At 42.1% G+C, this 16,291-nt stretch overlaps 2 protein-coding genes across 7 annotated transcripts in view; one reads left to right on the top strand and one right to left on the bottom strand.

Annotated features, from left to right (window-relative positions):
- Positions 1-915: 915 nt before the first annotated feature.
- DPY30 (dpy-30 histone methyltransferase complex regulatory subunit) lies at positions 916-5,085 on the bottom strand. Of its 2 annotated transcripts, none has more exons than XM_003203978.5 (5): positions 4,948-5,085; positions 4,725-4,797; positions 4,591-4,638; positions 3,364-3,506; positions 916-1,143 (listed from the first exon to the last, which is right to left on the bottom strand). In XM_003203978.5, the coding sequence occupies exons 2-5, from the start codon at positions 4,758-4,760 to the stop codon at positions 1,071-1,073; spliced, it is 300 nt and encodes a 99-aa protein (XP_003204026.1). In that variant the 5' UTR covers positions 4,761-4,797; positions 4,948-5,085; the 3' UTR covers positions 916-1,070. The 2 variants fall into 2 exon arrangements, with proteins under 2 accessions (XP_003204026.1, XP_031408255.1); XM_031552395.2 differs by having other exon boundaries at positions 4,893-4,949.
- Positions 5,086-7,364: 2,279 nt separating this feature from the next.
- Positions 7,365-16,291, top strand: part of SPAST (spastin) — a 32,245-nt gene continuing 23,318 nt past the window's right edge. For 2 of the 5 annotated variants that reach the window (XM_085219573.1, XM_085219572.1), the window contains exon 1: positions 7,365-7,930. In XM_085219573.1, the coding sequence (XP_085075699.1) occupies positions 7,525-7,930 (406 nt within the window). In that variant the 5' untranslated portion in view covers positions 7,365-7,524. Of the gene's footprint in view, positions 7,931-11,788; positions 11,876-13,073; positions 13,158-16,291 lie in introns of all 5 variants that reach the window. The other 3 variants (XM_085219570.1, XM_085219571.1, XM_085219569.1) reach the window with 3 other exon arrangements.

Below are 16,291 nucleotides of genomic sequence, written 5' to 3'. Positions count from 1 at the left end.
TGATGCTCTGAGACATTAGGCTGATCCAAGAGCTGTTTTCAAGCTTTTGTGCAGCTACCTGAAGGAGTCCTGTGTAGTTTAGCTGTCTAGTCCCTGCACACACGGTCAGTAACCTAGTGAGCATGTTCTCTATAATATTCAGATTTTCATGTTTTTGATGGCATTTTAAAATGCTTTTTTACTCTCTTAATTCTGTCTTTCCCCTCCTCCCCCCCCATCTTCTGCCACACCTTTCTAACATTGTACACTGAGCCCTGTAGCCTTCACCTCTTCTGAGGGGAATACAGGAAAAATAAAGAAGAATGGCAGGAAAAGATGTTAAGTATAAAAAACAAAAAGAGATGTTAGCAAACCTAAGGGGGGGAAAAAAACAACAAGGTTCAGTCTTTCACTGAGTTAGATCAGAATTATGCTTGACAGAGAAAGAATGCACCAACTAGGATTAGCAGGACAGAGAATTGAATTACTGAACTGTTAAAGTCCCTTTAAACTTTCTGTCAGCTAAATCTGGCACACCAACCATAAGAGATCAACAACAAATGCTTAACAGCACACCTTTAATAAAAGCACCTGAAGTGTTGGACACTGTCTGCAGGTAAACCTAATTGTGTTTTAAATTGAAAACTTCCCAGCATTCTGAATTAAGTTCTCTACTTAATCCATCCTCAAAATAAATTCTAATTACTCTTAATTTACATTGTGTTTAGATACCTTGCACAGGAAGGGTGCAAAGTAAAATCAAATTAAGTTACAGACATTATGACCACGGTGATTCCCATAATAAATAGTATTCCTTTGTTTCCTGCATACAGGTGACGTATCCCCAGTGAATTATTCAGCCTTTCACCCAGTGGTGCCGTGTCAGTATTTTATTTTGAAAGACTCTGACCAGCTAGTTTAAAACAAATGAACAAGTAAAATGTCAAGTGTTCTTTATTAAATAACTCAAAAGGTAAAGCATATTGTGTGATTAAGAGAGACAATACTACCAAAGGATTTTTACAGCAGAAAACAAGTTGCGCCAAAGAAGCATTTCGGTCTAGCAGCCAAATTGTCCTCATATAATGGAGTTAATTTCGGTCCTCAAATTGTGACTTGTTTTTTAAAAGATACGCTGCTAGAAATTCAATGGGATTTGGTGGTCTGTGGGGAAAAAAAAAAAAAAAAAAAAGTGAATCAAAAGCAATTAATTTTTGTTATATGAAACTGGATAGGTGAAGAACTAATCGCCTTCTCTGAAAAGCAACATAACTCCTCTCAAACACCTGGAGGCACTGCCTTAGGGACAACCAACTACCTAGACCACCTCAGTAAGTTTCCAGCTTACATCTGGTCAGTAAGTTTTTAAATAAGGAATCCTGGTGACCATTAGTTCCACGCTATTAAATTGCTAAAACAGTTACATACCTAGAATTAGGGTATACAGTATTTATGCTCACAGTGTACCTCATTGTAAGTTGTATGCATTTATCGATTTCTTTAATTCATACTGCATCAAATAACAGTTTATCAGTTCTCGCTTCTTTTTCTTCAAATGATTCTTGTGGTTTTTGTGCGTTACAAGTGTTTGCTTCGTTTCTGGCAGCTACTATTTCCTGGGCCCTTTAGCCCAAATAAAGCACTAATGTCCTCAACCCAAACTAAAAAGTTACATAGCTTAATTATGTGACCTAGGAAGAATCACCTTCTTTTTTTCCAATTATGAATTTTCTACCTAGCTCAATTTCATTATTGTATCAGAAGAGATGGAAAATACAATCCATCATTTCCTTGCTATTCATAATTAATCATATTCCTAATATATTTTCTCTCAGGCTGCAATACTGTCTATTCAGTCACACCCTGCACAGATGGCATTCCATACTTAATGACCACCTTGTCACTACTTTCTCTACTTTTTCACATTGTACAAGAATACAGGGGAATTGGAATTACGCAAACAAAATACAAGAACATAAAAGGTTTAACTAATGACATTGCGTTTTTATCCCTTCAATTTCTAAGTCACAGCATTCCAACTCTTTATTTACTCAGAAGATATTTTTGTAAGGGTAATTGTCAGTTTATAAAGTTCCTGTGCTATTATTTACAGGCTGATCAACTCCAAAACAAAACAACAAAAAACCCCAGCCTGTTCAGTAAAACCCAGTATCATTAACAAACTGGCACTCATTTCTTCAAATTGTTACAAATGATCCTTTCCATGGTTATAGTGTTGAGCTTTGTTCACCACAGTTCACCATTTGCTTTCACTCTACGTCTTGCATCATCCAACCAGTTCCTCCCATATAAAAACTTTTCCTTTTGTCTCACAGCAACTTAATTCTCATTAATAGCCCTTAGTGACAGACTGCCAGAAGCTTTTTGGAGATTAAACAGACTCTGTCATCTGGATTCCTGTTTACATGCGTTTGTTGATTCCTTCAATTAACACCAAGAGCCCTAAAAAAGTTGTGCTGATTCCTCCCCAGATGACATTCAGTCTGCAGCAGAACTCCCACCGATGGCAACTGAAGATCAGCGTGCTGCCTCGGGAGCAGGGTGCACCTTCCTACATGCTCTTTTGTTTTGCTAGAAGCCTGTACGATCAGTTCAAATTCACAATTCCTTCTGAGATTAAGGCACTGCTGCTGGTTGTTCTGGCTATAGGTACAGTGAGGTCATTCATCCATACCAGCTTCTGAAATGTTATTTCAGCAAAACTGAGAAATGGTTTATATGCAGTGTGACTCACCAATAGTTGAGATAGAAATTCATTTGGACAAGGTGAACTACTTTATTACTGTTAAAGAATATGCCTCTGTGTTGCCTGATAAGAGATTTGAGGCACCTTGACAGAACAGTCTTTACTCAAAGGATGAACTATTGTTTGTTGTATTACTGTGTTAACACTGTAGGGTCAACCTCATCCATTAGAAAGTGTTTCAAATTTCTTAGGAGGAGCTATGTCAGGCCTGATTTGCATTTGTTTCTTTCTTTTGAATGGCAAGCAGAACTCTCTATAATCCCACACTATAGAAATTTTGTTCAAAACTAGAACAGCTTCTTCCCTTGTTTCTATAAGGTAAGTTATGTGATAAAATTAATGAAAAATAGTCTCTTCCCTACAAAAACTTTGCAGAAGTAAGCCACATTGTGAGCCAAAAAATTAATTAAATAACTTTAACCATGCCATATGCAGCTAAGTGAGGATCACATCCTGCTATAATCAGAGCATTTTATGAACGTGTTGTAATGATTTTCTTACATCTATCAAGCTAACAACACCATATCTGGTGTGTGAGAGCAAAAAAGGTGACAAACTACCCAAGTTTGAGACCTACTTTCTTCCTAAAGACAGAAGGGAACATTTCAATATCTTACCTCTCTTTTGCAAGAACAGCAAGTCCTTGTAGCAAGATAGGTACAACAGTCTGATCCAAGTAGGCACGTGTGGGTAATGATTGAAGATCCACCTTCTGCTTCGATGTTTTCTCTGCGTTTAACTTCTCATTTTCCACTATTCTCTGAAGGAAAAGTGAATGAATATTGATAATAGCAGTCAGATCTATTTTGAAGTATGCGGGCAAATAAAGTACCTGTTTCTCTGCAAGCTCACTGAAAATAACTTCTTTACATCTTTTAAGAAAATTTAAGTGTGCATTTTTTCTTGGACAAGCTTAAACCAGAGGAGTCTCTGTTCAGAGAAAACAGTCTTAGGAAGGTATAACTTTAACATGAGCAGCTCCAAATGAATGGTTCCCGTGTGCCTCCACTACCAACACAAAAAGGACTCTGTTAATGCCAAGCATTTAGAAACCATAGTAAAGTATAGGATACTTTAAGAAAAGATACACAAAATGGTTCCAGGTGCCTGAAACATCTTGAAACTATTAACTCCGGTTAAAGAAAGGACACAGTACTGCTGCTAGCATACAAAACACATTCAACACCACCTACAGCGATCTACAACTATACAACCCAAGTGCTATGACTGCAGTGGAAATGGAGATGTGCAGGCAGTTTTCAGGGAGCTCGATCACTCAGGATGTTTGAGAAGTCTCTGCAAAGACATACAGCTTCAGCTTACAGAGAGATGAAAGCTCACAAACAGCAGTAAACAAACATCTCAGTTATTATTGTAACCTACGCTGTTACCCGCGGCAGAGGCAGACTGGATGCTGTCTGCTCTATCAGCATAAGTAATTACAGCTAGCTTAGATTATTGTGATCCCATGTTCCCATTTACAAGGATATTAAAAAATCCCTCCCTTTGATACTTTTACAGAAATGCCATTGACTCCTATTCTCCTCTCTGTAATGAAAGCCTGTCTGCCTTTTAGCGGCATGGTCTGTTACTGGCACAGACAGCCATCACAGGACAAAGATTCTCAAAGGAATCTCATCAAAACGTTCATTACTTACTTCAGCAGCATTCTATCCCACAGAAGCAACACAAGACAACGCACTAACAGCTGACAGTACAAGGCAGTCTGCTGGTGCAAATCCCAACTCACTTTCTTAGGAACACTGGCTATTAAGTTCAGACCCAACATTTAACCTCAGGACTGTGACCCCTGCCAGACTTGAAAGCAATAAAGTCTGCCTTACCTCTACATTTTCAGTGAGCCCATATTCAGAATGGGGATTTTCTGGAACCTGTAAAACGAACACATGGTCAGCAACGCACAAACGCTTATTTTACACACGTACGGACAACGCACACCAAAAGTTCCTTGCCGTACCTGCGGCTGTCCCTCCATGATCTGTTCTGCCTCCATGGTTTCCAATGCGGGATTTGCTGGATATAGAGGAATCCTGGAAAGCAACAACACAAACCGGTCAGCAGGCTGAGATCAGACGAGACAAGCGTTTCCTTTCCCTTCCGTCTTCCGCTCGCGTGTCCGCTTTACAGTGCCTATACGCCGGGACCCCCCGCGCCGTCCTGCTGCACCGCACCGCTCTCACCCGCACAGGTTCCGCTGCACGCTGCTTCGCGACGGGACGGCAGAGCCTGCCCGTAGCAACCACAGCCGCCGGCGCAGGTGTCGTAAATTGTTTGGACGTAAGTGAAACAATCGCGCTGCAGCCGCCGCGCTCCGACAATCTGCGCCTGCGCAGAGTGAAGCCCCGCCCACCTCGGCCGTCCGTGTGAGGGGAAGCGGGAGAACGTCCCAGCGCCCACAGCAGTGACGTCACTTGGGCGGTGCCTATCCCGCCACAGCCCTGCTGTTGGCCGTCGGTTGGGCGGCGGGCTGCTTTGACCGCCCGCTGCGAGGGGAGGTGAGTCGGGCAGCCTGGTTGCAGGGAGGTGCTCGGCTTTAGGGCGAGCAGCTCTGTGGGTAGCATTAAGTATTGCTATAATGTTATATCAGCTAGAAAAGGTTTCCTGACGGTACCTTCTATGCAGTGGCATTTGGTGTTGAGGTAGTTGCACCATTCTAATTCCTACGAGTGCAGTGACTTGCCTGCCCCAGACCCTGAACCTTCTGCTGAAGTGCCGTGTTCTAACTCCTGTATTTTGAGTCCCCAATCTGCAGGCTGAGCTCCGCTTTTTCACAGTGAAGTCCCGTCAGGCAGATGAGCTGATGTAGCCATTGCCCACTCCTCAGCGCAGGTCTCACGTATTCGTTGGTGCTCCTCAGGGCTTTTGCTGAGATGGATCATCTCAGCCAGCAGCAGAAAGCTCTCACTTGGGTTGGCTTCATTTGTTTGTCTATGGCTTTTATTCACAAAAAATAGACACCAAAACTATTACTTTTATGTCAGATTATCAATTAAAGTCGTTCATGGATAGGTCCAGTGAGTACTGCAGCCAGCTTTAAATAGGAAGGCAATTAGACTGACTCACAAATGACTGAAATATTTAATAGTCATAATAATGAACTGAGTTTTTTAGGTTCTCACTAGAAGCATTATCACAATTTCTGACACGTCTACTTCTTGAACTGTGCTTTGGCTTAAAAAATGATTCCCTTAACAGGTGCACTGTTTGGTGGTGTGTAGTTCTATATACCATGACAAAGTCAGATGCCTTACAGAGTTTACATTCTCAATGTTTTTAATAACAGTAGCTGAAGAGACTGAGTCATCAGGATTGTTGGAGACTCACTGTCCACACACTCTTCCCCTTGCCATTCAAGCTGTCCTTCAGTTTGTTAATAATTTATTTAGCTACTGGCTCTCCTATTATTTTGCATAGGAATGGGATGATGCTGTACATAACAGATGGTCAGCAGAGATGGTACATGGGTAATCTGTCACATGGCTTATTATACTTGACTTCTTTGTGTACTACGTAATATTAACGCTGCTTGAAGTTTCTGGAAGCTTGTTGGTATTCCAAAAATCTGTCAAATTTTTAGGTAATTCAGCTTGTTAATGTATAGTTCAACTAATAATTTCAGTTTAACAAATAAGAAGTGGGTTTTTTTTAGGTTGTTAAGCACATCATCTTTCTTAACAAACAAAGAAAAAAATACTTAATGAACATTACTGCATTTTTTGGGTGCTGATAGGCATACTAGCTCCATCTAATAAGCATTCTAGGTCACAAATATCTATTTTGTTATATACTATTATATAATTAATTCTGTAGTTTAGGCATTAATAAAAACTAATACTCTTTATTAAAATACAACCACTCATATATATATATTAAAAAAAAAAAGCAATACACGTTACCGGGGCAAATTTCTTTACTAAAAATACCTGTATGTGGCATAAACAAGCAATGAATAAATAACTTCATTCATTTTTCATGTATTTCTATACTGTGGGGACAGTGCAGATTACTGTGTACAGTGCTGTTGTGTAGTAGACAGATGGTCAGTCGTGATGCAGAATCACTGCCTCTCCGTGCTGTATGTGTGTAAGGTGTGGTGGGGGTAGGATTGGAGCACAGAGGAAAGGATGTGTGATGGCATTGCATGTGGCAGGAGCAGATGCCCAAGCAGAACGTGGCGATGTATGGCTGTCTGCCCTGGATGCCAGACTCGATGTGCCAAAGCACTTGCAAGGACTTGAGGTAATGAAGGCACTAAGCAGCTGGGGGATCTGTCTCAGTGGGAAAGACCCATCAGGCAATAAATATTGCTGTTACTAAATAATTGATAAGGGTGACTGGGCCAGCGGAGCATTCATCCTCGCAACGAGAGTAGAAGGCGTTGAGGTTTATTCCCAGAGTGACGTATCTGTGCTTGGTGTCCGCGTCCACCTCCATTACTCCTCCCCGGGACTACATTTCCCAGCGTGCATCGCGGCCGGCCTACGTCTCCCGCGGGACCGCACGCAGCGCAGCGCCACGCCGAGCGCGTTGTGCCCGCCCCGCGCCGCCCTCCGCGAACTGCAGAAGCCCCGCGGCGTCGACCCCGCCTCCTATTGTCGCTGCGGCTGCTGCGCCTCAACAATAGCGGCGCTGGGAGCGCTACGCCTGACCGCTGTCAGCGCTCCTCCCCCGAGGCCGAGCGAAAGGGGCGTCGCCGCCGCCGCCGCCATGGCCGGTTGTTGTCAGTCGCTGGCAGCGGGTTATGGCGACGGCGGTGAATGAATTCTCCGGGAGGCAGAGGGAAGAAGAAGGGCTTACCCGGCTCCAGCTCCGCGCCTCCCGCCGCCGGGGCCTTCCCCTCCGCGCCGTCCGGGCCGGCTCCCCCCGCCCCGCCGGCGGGGGCGGCAGCGGCGGCAGCGGCGTCCCCGCACAAGCGGAATCTGTACTACTTCTCGTACCCGCTGTTCGCCGCCTTCGCCCTGCTCCGCTTCGTCGCCTTCCAGCTCGGGCTGCTGGTCGCCTGGCTCTGCGAGCGCCTCTCCCGCGGCGCGCTCATGGCCGCCAAGAGCAGCAGGGCCGGCGACGCGCCCGAGCCCGGCGGGGCGGCCGAGCGGGTGCGGGCGTGCCACAAACGGGCCTTCGAGTGCATCTCCATGGCGTTGCGCATCGATGAGGACGAGAGAGGTAGGGGCGGCGGCAGCGCCCGCGGGCCGCTGTGCGTCCCGACCGGTGCGGGGCTGCGGGTCGGGAGCGACTCTGAGGAAGGGCGGCCCCGTAACTTTAATTACGGCCTTCGGTTCGTAGCCCTGGGGGTGCGGGTGGAGCTGGCTCCGGCCGCCTGGGCCGGAGAGGTGGGTGCAGCCCTCGAGGTACGGCTGAGGAGCGGTGGGCGCGTTGAAGACTCACTCCGACGAACAGACGTCGTAAGCAGCCTGTTCGGAGTCACTGGGAAAAGGCTCCTGCTTGGGCAACTGCTGATCTGCTCTTATTTCTACGTTTGACAGGCTTTCTCTGGTTTAAAAAAAAAAAAAAAAAAACACTTCTCACAGTATGACTGATGGGTGGGCTTCAGGGAGGTGAATGCAGAGGTGAGAGTGCTGCACCTGTCTTTTGTGCTTGTTTTTGTCTGCAAGGGTAAAATAGCCCAACCAAATCGCAGTTCTACTCAAGTTTTTGATTTAGCTACATGAATAACAGAATCACAGAATGGTTTGGGTTGGGAGGGATCTCGAAAACCACCAGTCCCACCCACCTACCATGGCAGGGCTGCTTCCCACCAGTTCGGGCTGCCCAGGGTCCATCCAGTCTTGCCCTGTGCACCTTCAGGAATGGGGCACCCGCAGCTTCTCCGGGCTACTGTGCCAGGGCCTCACTGCCCTCTGAGCAAAGATTTTTTCCCTTTGACATCTAACCTAAATCTCCCCTCTTTTCATGTAAATGGTTGATTTTTCCCTCCTGCTTTATAAGCTCCTTTTAGAACCAGAAGGTCACCTTCCATCAGGTATCTGCTGAGCCTTCACTTCTCCAGCCTGAATGTTTGGCTTAAATACAACAGCACAACTGTCAGCACCCAGAGGCAGCCCTGTGGGTTGTGCATGTTCTAAAATCCTTAGGGAGCGTCAGCAGACCTCGCTCTACCCTTTTGACTGGGCTGTCAGTGCAGCATCCTAAAGAAGCAGTAACACTGAAACCGTTGCAATAGGCCTCTGCTGGAAGTGGCCTGCTGAGCATACCGTCTGAGCTCTGCTGCACTGAGGGTTTGGGAGTGGCAACATTAAGCTCTGGGGAGAGGAAAGCACTGTGTGTGCATTGAGGTCAGCTCAGAACAGATGTAAGGAGCTCAGTGGTGCTGATGGTAGCTCTGTGCAGTGGCCATGGCTGAATTGCTGATATAAGATGCAGCTATGGAACAGGTGGCTTGTTGGTTGGGAGGGGGAACCTGCAGATCTTCATTTGTCGTTGACTTGTTTTATAGGTATTCTTAGAGTTGTCATATTTGAGTTAGTTACACAAGGTGTGTACTTAGTAAGAAAGCAGTCTTTACAGCTAATACAGCAATCACAATTGCATTAGCTATGTCACCGAGAAGGAGCTCGGTTTGCTTTAATACACAGATTGACTGTCTGCTCATCTGTTTTGCTCATACCACTGTTGTATGTTGTACCTTCTAACTTGTTTGTTATTTAAATAGCTTTTCGTAAGTTTCAGTAAAAACTGTGTTAGGTGTAGTACATGAAATGGTTGCAATTTCTGGATTAGTTAACGTGTCAATTATGTGGAGTTCTTGCTGTTCTGGAAGCTCAGTAATTACAGTATCACTTTGGATAGTTGTTATGCTTGTATATTTTTGGGAAAATTAGTGTTAATGTTTTCGTATTTTCAAATTCCAGCTCAGTACCCTGTATTTCTCTGGGCAGTCCGCCCCCAAAGAATGGTGTGGTGGCTGCCAGCCAGTGGAAAGGGGTGGATAAAGAGCAGGAGGGGTAGAAGTGAGGACTTGTGGGCATAGAATATAAGGAGTGAGGGGGAGGGGAACACATAGCACAAAGACACTCCCTTAATAACTCCCCCCAGGCAGAGCTGTACCCGGCCAGGTTCTGAGCAATGAAAGCCAGCCCTCCACGCAAGTACATCTGCCTTCTTCTTCCTCTACCTAAGTTTTTATTTCTGGGAGTGATGTTACATGATACATGGTATTTCTTTGGCCAGTTTGAGTCGATTGTCCTGTTCTGTGTGCATTCCAGCCTTCTTTCTGGGGGAGTGGAGTGAGCAGAAGAAATCTTTGAGGCTATGCAAGTGTTGCTCAGTGACAGTCAAAATGAACGAGTGTCTTATCAAGACTTCAGTCACAGATCGAAACACAGCAGCACAGGCTGCTGTGAGGAACACTATCTCATTACAGTGAATCAGTGACTTCTGAGGAGTGTGGCTTTTTTCATGCCTTAGCCCCTGGAAATGTGTAAGTGGTTCTGCGTGGGTGCAGTGCTGCCCTTGCAAGCAGCTGAGTTGGTGCTCTGCTTTCAGAACTTCCTTCTGTTAGAAGGTGGAGGTGAGATTTAATGATGTGCTTGGCACACCTGGACTGCTCCTCAAAGGAGCAAAGTGACTCGAGCAATAGCAAGGGTGGCTGGAATCACTTCACATTTCTTTTCTAATGGCTGTAAGCAGCTTTAAACTTGCACTGCAGTTGACACTATTTTTGTAGGTGAGAAGGAAAAATGTAAAGAAAAAAGGCTGCAGGAGAGATGGTAGCCACACAGCTTTTGTTATTTCACTTTCATAGCTTTTCTTAACAGTCAGGGTGTGTGAGACTGGTGAAAAAAGAGCAGAAATGAAATGATTCCCAAGGTGCTGCTCCTGCATTCTGTGTTGGTAATGAGGGTGAAGTATGTGGTCAGCTGCACAAGAAAATCTGCCAAAAGTTAATAAAAGGGCTTTTATCTGGACAGGGAGAAGGAGTTATCTTAAGGTTTTTCTCTAGAAATGTATTGAAATATTTTTCTGGCACTGAAATTTTGTAGAAAATACACCTAGGACTGAAGTTATAGAAAGATTTGAATAAAGAGGCAACACGATCACCACCAGCTGGCATTTATGAATACTTTTGTTATCTCTTCTGAAACCAAGGTAGTATCTGAAGACTTCGTTCTAGGTATTTCTTGTTCTTCTAGCACTACGGGCTTCTTAGTGCTCGTCAGCACGTTAAGTATGATAACTAAGTCTATATTCCTTGCTGGAAAGGTATGCTTAGTTATGGCACTGCTAACTTGAAAAAGCACCTATCAGTATGCAGCAAGATAGCTTTTGACTACAGGATATCTATAGGAAGGGAGGAATTATGCAGATCTGAATTTCTTTCAAGAGATCATTTGTTTTCATAGTGCTGGATAAAACAGGCAAGATGTAGGCATGCTGATGGACTTGTTTTTTTTCAAGACTATGTGTATTTTACTTCATGGACAAATTGACCTACACCCGCAATACGGCAATTTAATGATAGAGTGAAAAAAAAAACACAACAAATATATCCGTGGCAAATGAACTGCTCTGGACAAAACTGAACCAGAAGTATCTGATATCATGTGGATAGTACCTCAAGCTCATCGCTTTTCTTCTTGAATTTCAATATTTCTAGTGTTACTTTAGTATTAGGTATCCCTGGAAGATTAACATGCATGTCTTGTTTTGATGTTTCAGAAGGGAAAAAAATCCACATTTCACCATTTCTGTTGTGGTTCTGTTTCTGTGTAGGTTTTTTCTTTTTCTTCCCTCCCCCCCACCCCCCCGGGAGAGCAATCTCGTTGAGCTAGACAAGCTATTTTCCAGGTGAAAGTGATTTGAGGCTGGTGTGATACCTGTAGTTAATAGAGAAGCTTATTTGGAACTAGAAATAGATATGAAGTTGACAGTGTCCCTTTAAGTGTTTCTTAGAATTTTGTTCAAATAAATCTTCCTTCATTTTACTTGTTTTGTGGCGTTATATGGAAGCATTCCTGAACTTTAATCCGTTACATAAAATAATGGGTTCACTTCCTTTTTAAGCAGGACAAAAGGAACAAGCTGTTGAATGGTATAAGAAAGGAATTGAAGAACTGGAAAGAGGAATAGCTGTCTTAGTTGTTGGTCAAGGTAAGCCAGTTTTGAGTTTGTGAAAAAGATTTGCTTTATTGATCAGTACTGCTTTATGGCTTCCTCAAAATGAGATATAACTGCTAAATGTGGTAGGTGCTAGGAATGGTTTGCTGTTTCTCATTCTTGTTTAAACTGTGAGTGAGCACTGGTCCATTTCTCTGTTCTGCCTTAATGTTCTGTCTGTAATGGAACTCTTGCTTCAGATATCACAAAATCAGTTCATCTAAAAAAAAAAGTTGTGAGTAAAATACTCAATTTCTTAATATTTTGGCATTTCCTTTATGTGTTTTGATATGGTTTGCCAAAGCTGGCAATCTTGAATTAGTTCATGTTCTCACTTATTCAGAATTTTGTAATCTCTGCAGTATAAACAAGGAAGAAACAGTAAAAGCCCCACTGACTTGACTTAGTCTAAGATTGTCTTTCTGGATAGCTTGTGCCAGAATATCTGAGCACTTCCAACGAAGGAAGTAAGCTATCCGTGTATATGGAAACATTTTGAGCTGTAGCATAGGAACCTGTATGTAACACAGAGAAGTAGTTGTAGTGAAAAGTTAACTAAGGATCTCTGTCCACAAAATAATTTAAAAACAAAGAAAAAACCTCCAGGGTTGCTTTAGCAGACCGTTGGTTTGTTCCTCAGGTGTGTTCAGAAATTTTTGTGAACAGCGTATGCTGATGTTTTACCTGTGCAACATCACCACTGGCATTTGATACAGCCTAAATTGTGTAGTTAAAAAAAAGTTCAGCTTGAACAGATCTTATTTTAAAGAAGTAGTAATATAAATATCTGTAACTCTGAGTACTTTGAAGTGTAAAGGGACACAGTCAACTGAATTTAAATCTCTTCATATTATCATAGTGGTGATCTTGAATTGTATTTGCTTCTCAGTCACTTCTCAAGCTTCTTAAAACCTATTTTATTTGACTGTTTTTTAGAAAAATGTGGTGGAAAGGAGCGTATATTAGGTCGGTGTGAGATATAAGAGAATAGATGTCCACCTCTCTATGAGCAGTATTGTGAAACATTGCAGCAACAAACCTGAAAATCTTGATAAAATAGGAAACTTCATTAGTTATTTCTTAGTGGAGGGGGTAGCTAAGGTGTGGGAGAAAGATGGATGGCTGGATGTCAGTGTTTTAGCAGTTTAAAAAGTTAATTTGCCAAGTTTTAACATTGATTTTTCTTTGTAAGGTGATCAGTGTGATCGGGCTCGACGTCTGCAGTCTAAAATGATGACAAATTTGGCAATGGCCAAGGATCGCTTGCAGCTTTTAGGTACCAGTTAAAATTCATGACTTTGGAAAGTTTCTCGTTATTTGCACAACTTGATGTCTAAAATGTCTTTGTGGTATTTATAGTGAAGGAGTCATTGTCTGTAGGATCTTCAAACTAAGTAATATTTTTCAATGCTGTTGAGTTTTGAAATTTCCTGCCCCAAAACTAGGTGTAAAAGTTACTGAGAAGGCTTTATAGCTTAACATTCTGAACTTGTACACTGGGGAAATGTTGTCTATGTTGGAGTTGGTTTAGGGTTTCTGTACCAGAACTGTAGTAAAACTTACGATGTGTTGCTGATCACAGTCAGCACTAATAGTGCACTTGCTGTCACATAAAAAATTCTGATTATTGGTATGTACTATAGTAATAATTCTTTAGCATTATGAAGATCATAAGCTTGTGAAATACTAATTCTTGTGATCTTTATCTATTAGTGTTCTATTTTAAGTCTAGTAGGTGAGATCACTTCTTTTTGGAAGGATGATATTGCACAATTCTGGCTTTATTAAAATTGAGTTGTTCGTATAAGCTGTTAATGGTCAGAGTAAACAGGGAGGGTTGGAAATGTCATCTTACTGTCCATGATATGAAGTCAAAATTTATCCCCTCAGCCTACAAATCCACAGCTTTTTGTGGTGTCCTCCAAAATCCTCCAACCTGAGAATTTTGGAAATGTGTTCAGTCAATAAAGTGGAAATAAGGATATTTAGTGTTCTTTTAGGGAGAACTAACAAATGAATGTACTTGGGCTTAACTTGCATGTCTGTAGCTTTCATCTTGCACTGTGGTGTTTCCATTTTCATTAACTCGCCCTCCTAGGAGCATGTAGAGCAGCTGGAAAACTGATGTTCTTCCTTCTGCTTGTGCTTTCTGATTCTGTCGTTGTAAATGGTGACTGGTGGGGATGTTATGGCAGCCACAAGAAAGTGAATCCTTTTTGTTCCCCTTGTATTCCAGGTGTCTCCTAGCCCTTTTCCTCAAAATGTGGAGGGAACATGTAGTCAAGGTTCCAGCTTCTTTGCTTTGCTGTAGGTTTTTATCTGTATTTGTATGTCTAGGAAAGTGGCTGTGTTATTTTGTTGGGTTTTTCTTGTACTCAGGTGAGGTCAAGCTGGTATCTTCATCTTTTCTACCATAATGTGTGATCACATGATATTTGGATTCTTCATTCAGAGTGCAGGTTGAGAGGTAAATGAATAGAACAGTGTTTACTGCATAAGTTGGTGTCAAATACGTTTTTTTGAAATTATGCCAAGCTTAGCACTTAGTTCAACTTAGTGCAAACTGACTGAACAAGAGTCTCAATCTGCTTCCAACAATATATGTGAGAGCAAAGCTTAGGAAGGAGCAAGTGAAGTCATTTGCCCTCTGTGAAGAAAAAGATGTTTTGAGAGGTTTTCCAACTACGTTACATCTTACAAGCTTCATCATTATGGATCTATTTAAGGAATTTTTGTTATAACATGTAACCTACTTTCAAGTATTTTAAAGCTTTTTTTAAAATTACACATCATTTTACATGGAGTTGGTGGAAATTTAAGGTAATATAGAGTTGAATTGTATGTGTTATTCTAAATGTAACTCGTTACTTTTAGTAACAGATATCCAGAAGTTTTCTGGTGGCTTGTAGATGCTTTTGCAACTGAACTGGACCTGAGGCTGTTGGAGTTGTTAGGATTCAGTGAGGTCATTTGTCCATGAATTGAGTCTGAAGAGTTCAAGAGTGAACTTTTTTTTCTTGCCCTTGGGAGTTTTCTCTATTTCTCAGTGGTACTTTACTGCATTAGCTAGCAAGATAAAACAGACTTAAAGTAGACAAAAATGTCAAATATTTTGTTTTGTTTGACAGACAAAGATGCAAATGCAGATCGTTAAACTGAAATTTTATTCAGTCAGTCAAAGTGATGCCAGTAATATAACTGAATTTTTGCTTTCTATATTTGGGTTTTAACTGTCACTTAGAAGTACTCAGTGTTTGTCTTTCAAAGCGTTGGGGCATCAGTAAAAGGTGAAGATGGTGGCATTGGTCTTTTAACATTTGAACAAGAGGATGTAGCTACTTACCTATTTTGATCCCTGTTGCATCTGGAGTGTAAATTACTGTATTGAATTCTGTTTAAAGTTTTACTGTGACACAGTTTGGAAGCTGAAGTTATTCCAGGTATGCTTTGGAGAACCTCAAGGTGACTCAGTCTCTTAGCCAGCAGAACTTGCTATTGCCATTGGTCTGCCCATCAGGGGGCTATCAAATTTGACCACTTGGTGTTGGTGGATGTCCCCTTTTTTGATAGGGATTTGGTTTAGGAGATGTTAGCTGTGCGGCTGCTAAGGTGAGTGGATAAATCCTGCTCTGATAACCTTCACAGACCTGATCTCTCCAGGATGGCTGATCACCCAAGTTAGGATCATTATATTTGCTACATTTAAGAGTCACAGGAAGTTATTTGTTTTCTCCAATCAATACATAAAACTTGTCATTTTTCTGTTGCTAAAAATGGATAACTGCAATGTCTGGCACAATGCAAGTCAATTCTAATGCTGAAAGTGTTTACTAAGAATATGTATTCTCCCATTTTGGGGAGATTTTCTGTTTGGGGACAGGTTGTTGAATGCACAAGTGTATTTCTGTGTATATGGCACATAATTTAGATACTTTTCATGAGTCCACTATCTGGTAATAATTCTGGCCAGGTAAGGACATGAACTTTAACAGACACCTTTTGTGACAACCCCGCTTTCTTGGAGGTGAGGGTGCCTTTTCTTCGGGGTTGTGTTATGTGATAACTGATTTCTAGGAAAAGAAAACATTACTTGGAATGCTACATAGATAAAAGGGCAGCTACAGCAGTGTTTATTTGGTAGGTTTATGCCAATGTTTTATCATTAAAGAGAAATAATGAGATTCTATAAACTGTTGTTAGCCTTCCCAATTTCTAGGAAGAAAACATTGAAATGAACAGTGATAGAGTCCTCTGAATTCCCTGAGATAATATTTAATAGCTCAACTTGTTTTCGTCTTTATTCTGGAGGTTTCTGCAGCTATTCTGCCATTGAAGAAAGGTGATATGTTTGTATTATGTAATTTCATGTGCCATATTCAAATTGCATGTTAATATGTAACATGCTGGGAG

This window comes from Meleagris gallopavo, chromosome 2 (genome assembly GCF_905368555.1).
Source record: "Meleagris gallopavo chromosome 2, MGAL_WU_HG_1.1, whole genome shotgun sequence".
Taxonomy (NCBI): Eukaryota; Metazoa; Chordata; class Aves; order Galliformes; family Phasianidae; genus Meleagris; species Meleagris gallopavo.
This window is presented reverse-complemented; position numbering and strand designations above follow the sequence as displayed.

Coding starts and splice junctions, on each gene's coding strand:
- DPY30 (XM_003203978.5), bottom strand. CDS start 4,760: ATGGAGGCAGAACAGATCATGGAGGGACAGCCGCAG. Junction 4,639..4,724: donor TCATGGAGGGACAGCCGCAG/GTACGGCAAGGA, acceptor TTCGTTTTACAG/GTTCCAGAAAATCCCCATTC. Junction 3,507..4,590: donor GGCTCACTGAAAATGTAGAG/GTAAGGCAGACT, acceptor CTTTTCCTTCAG/AGAATAGTGGAAAATGAGAA.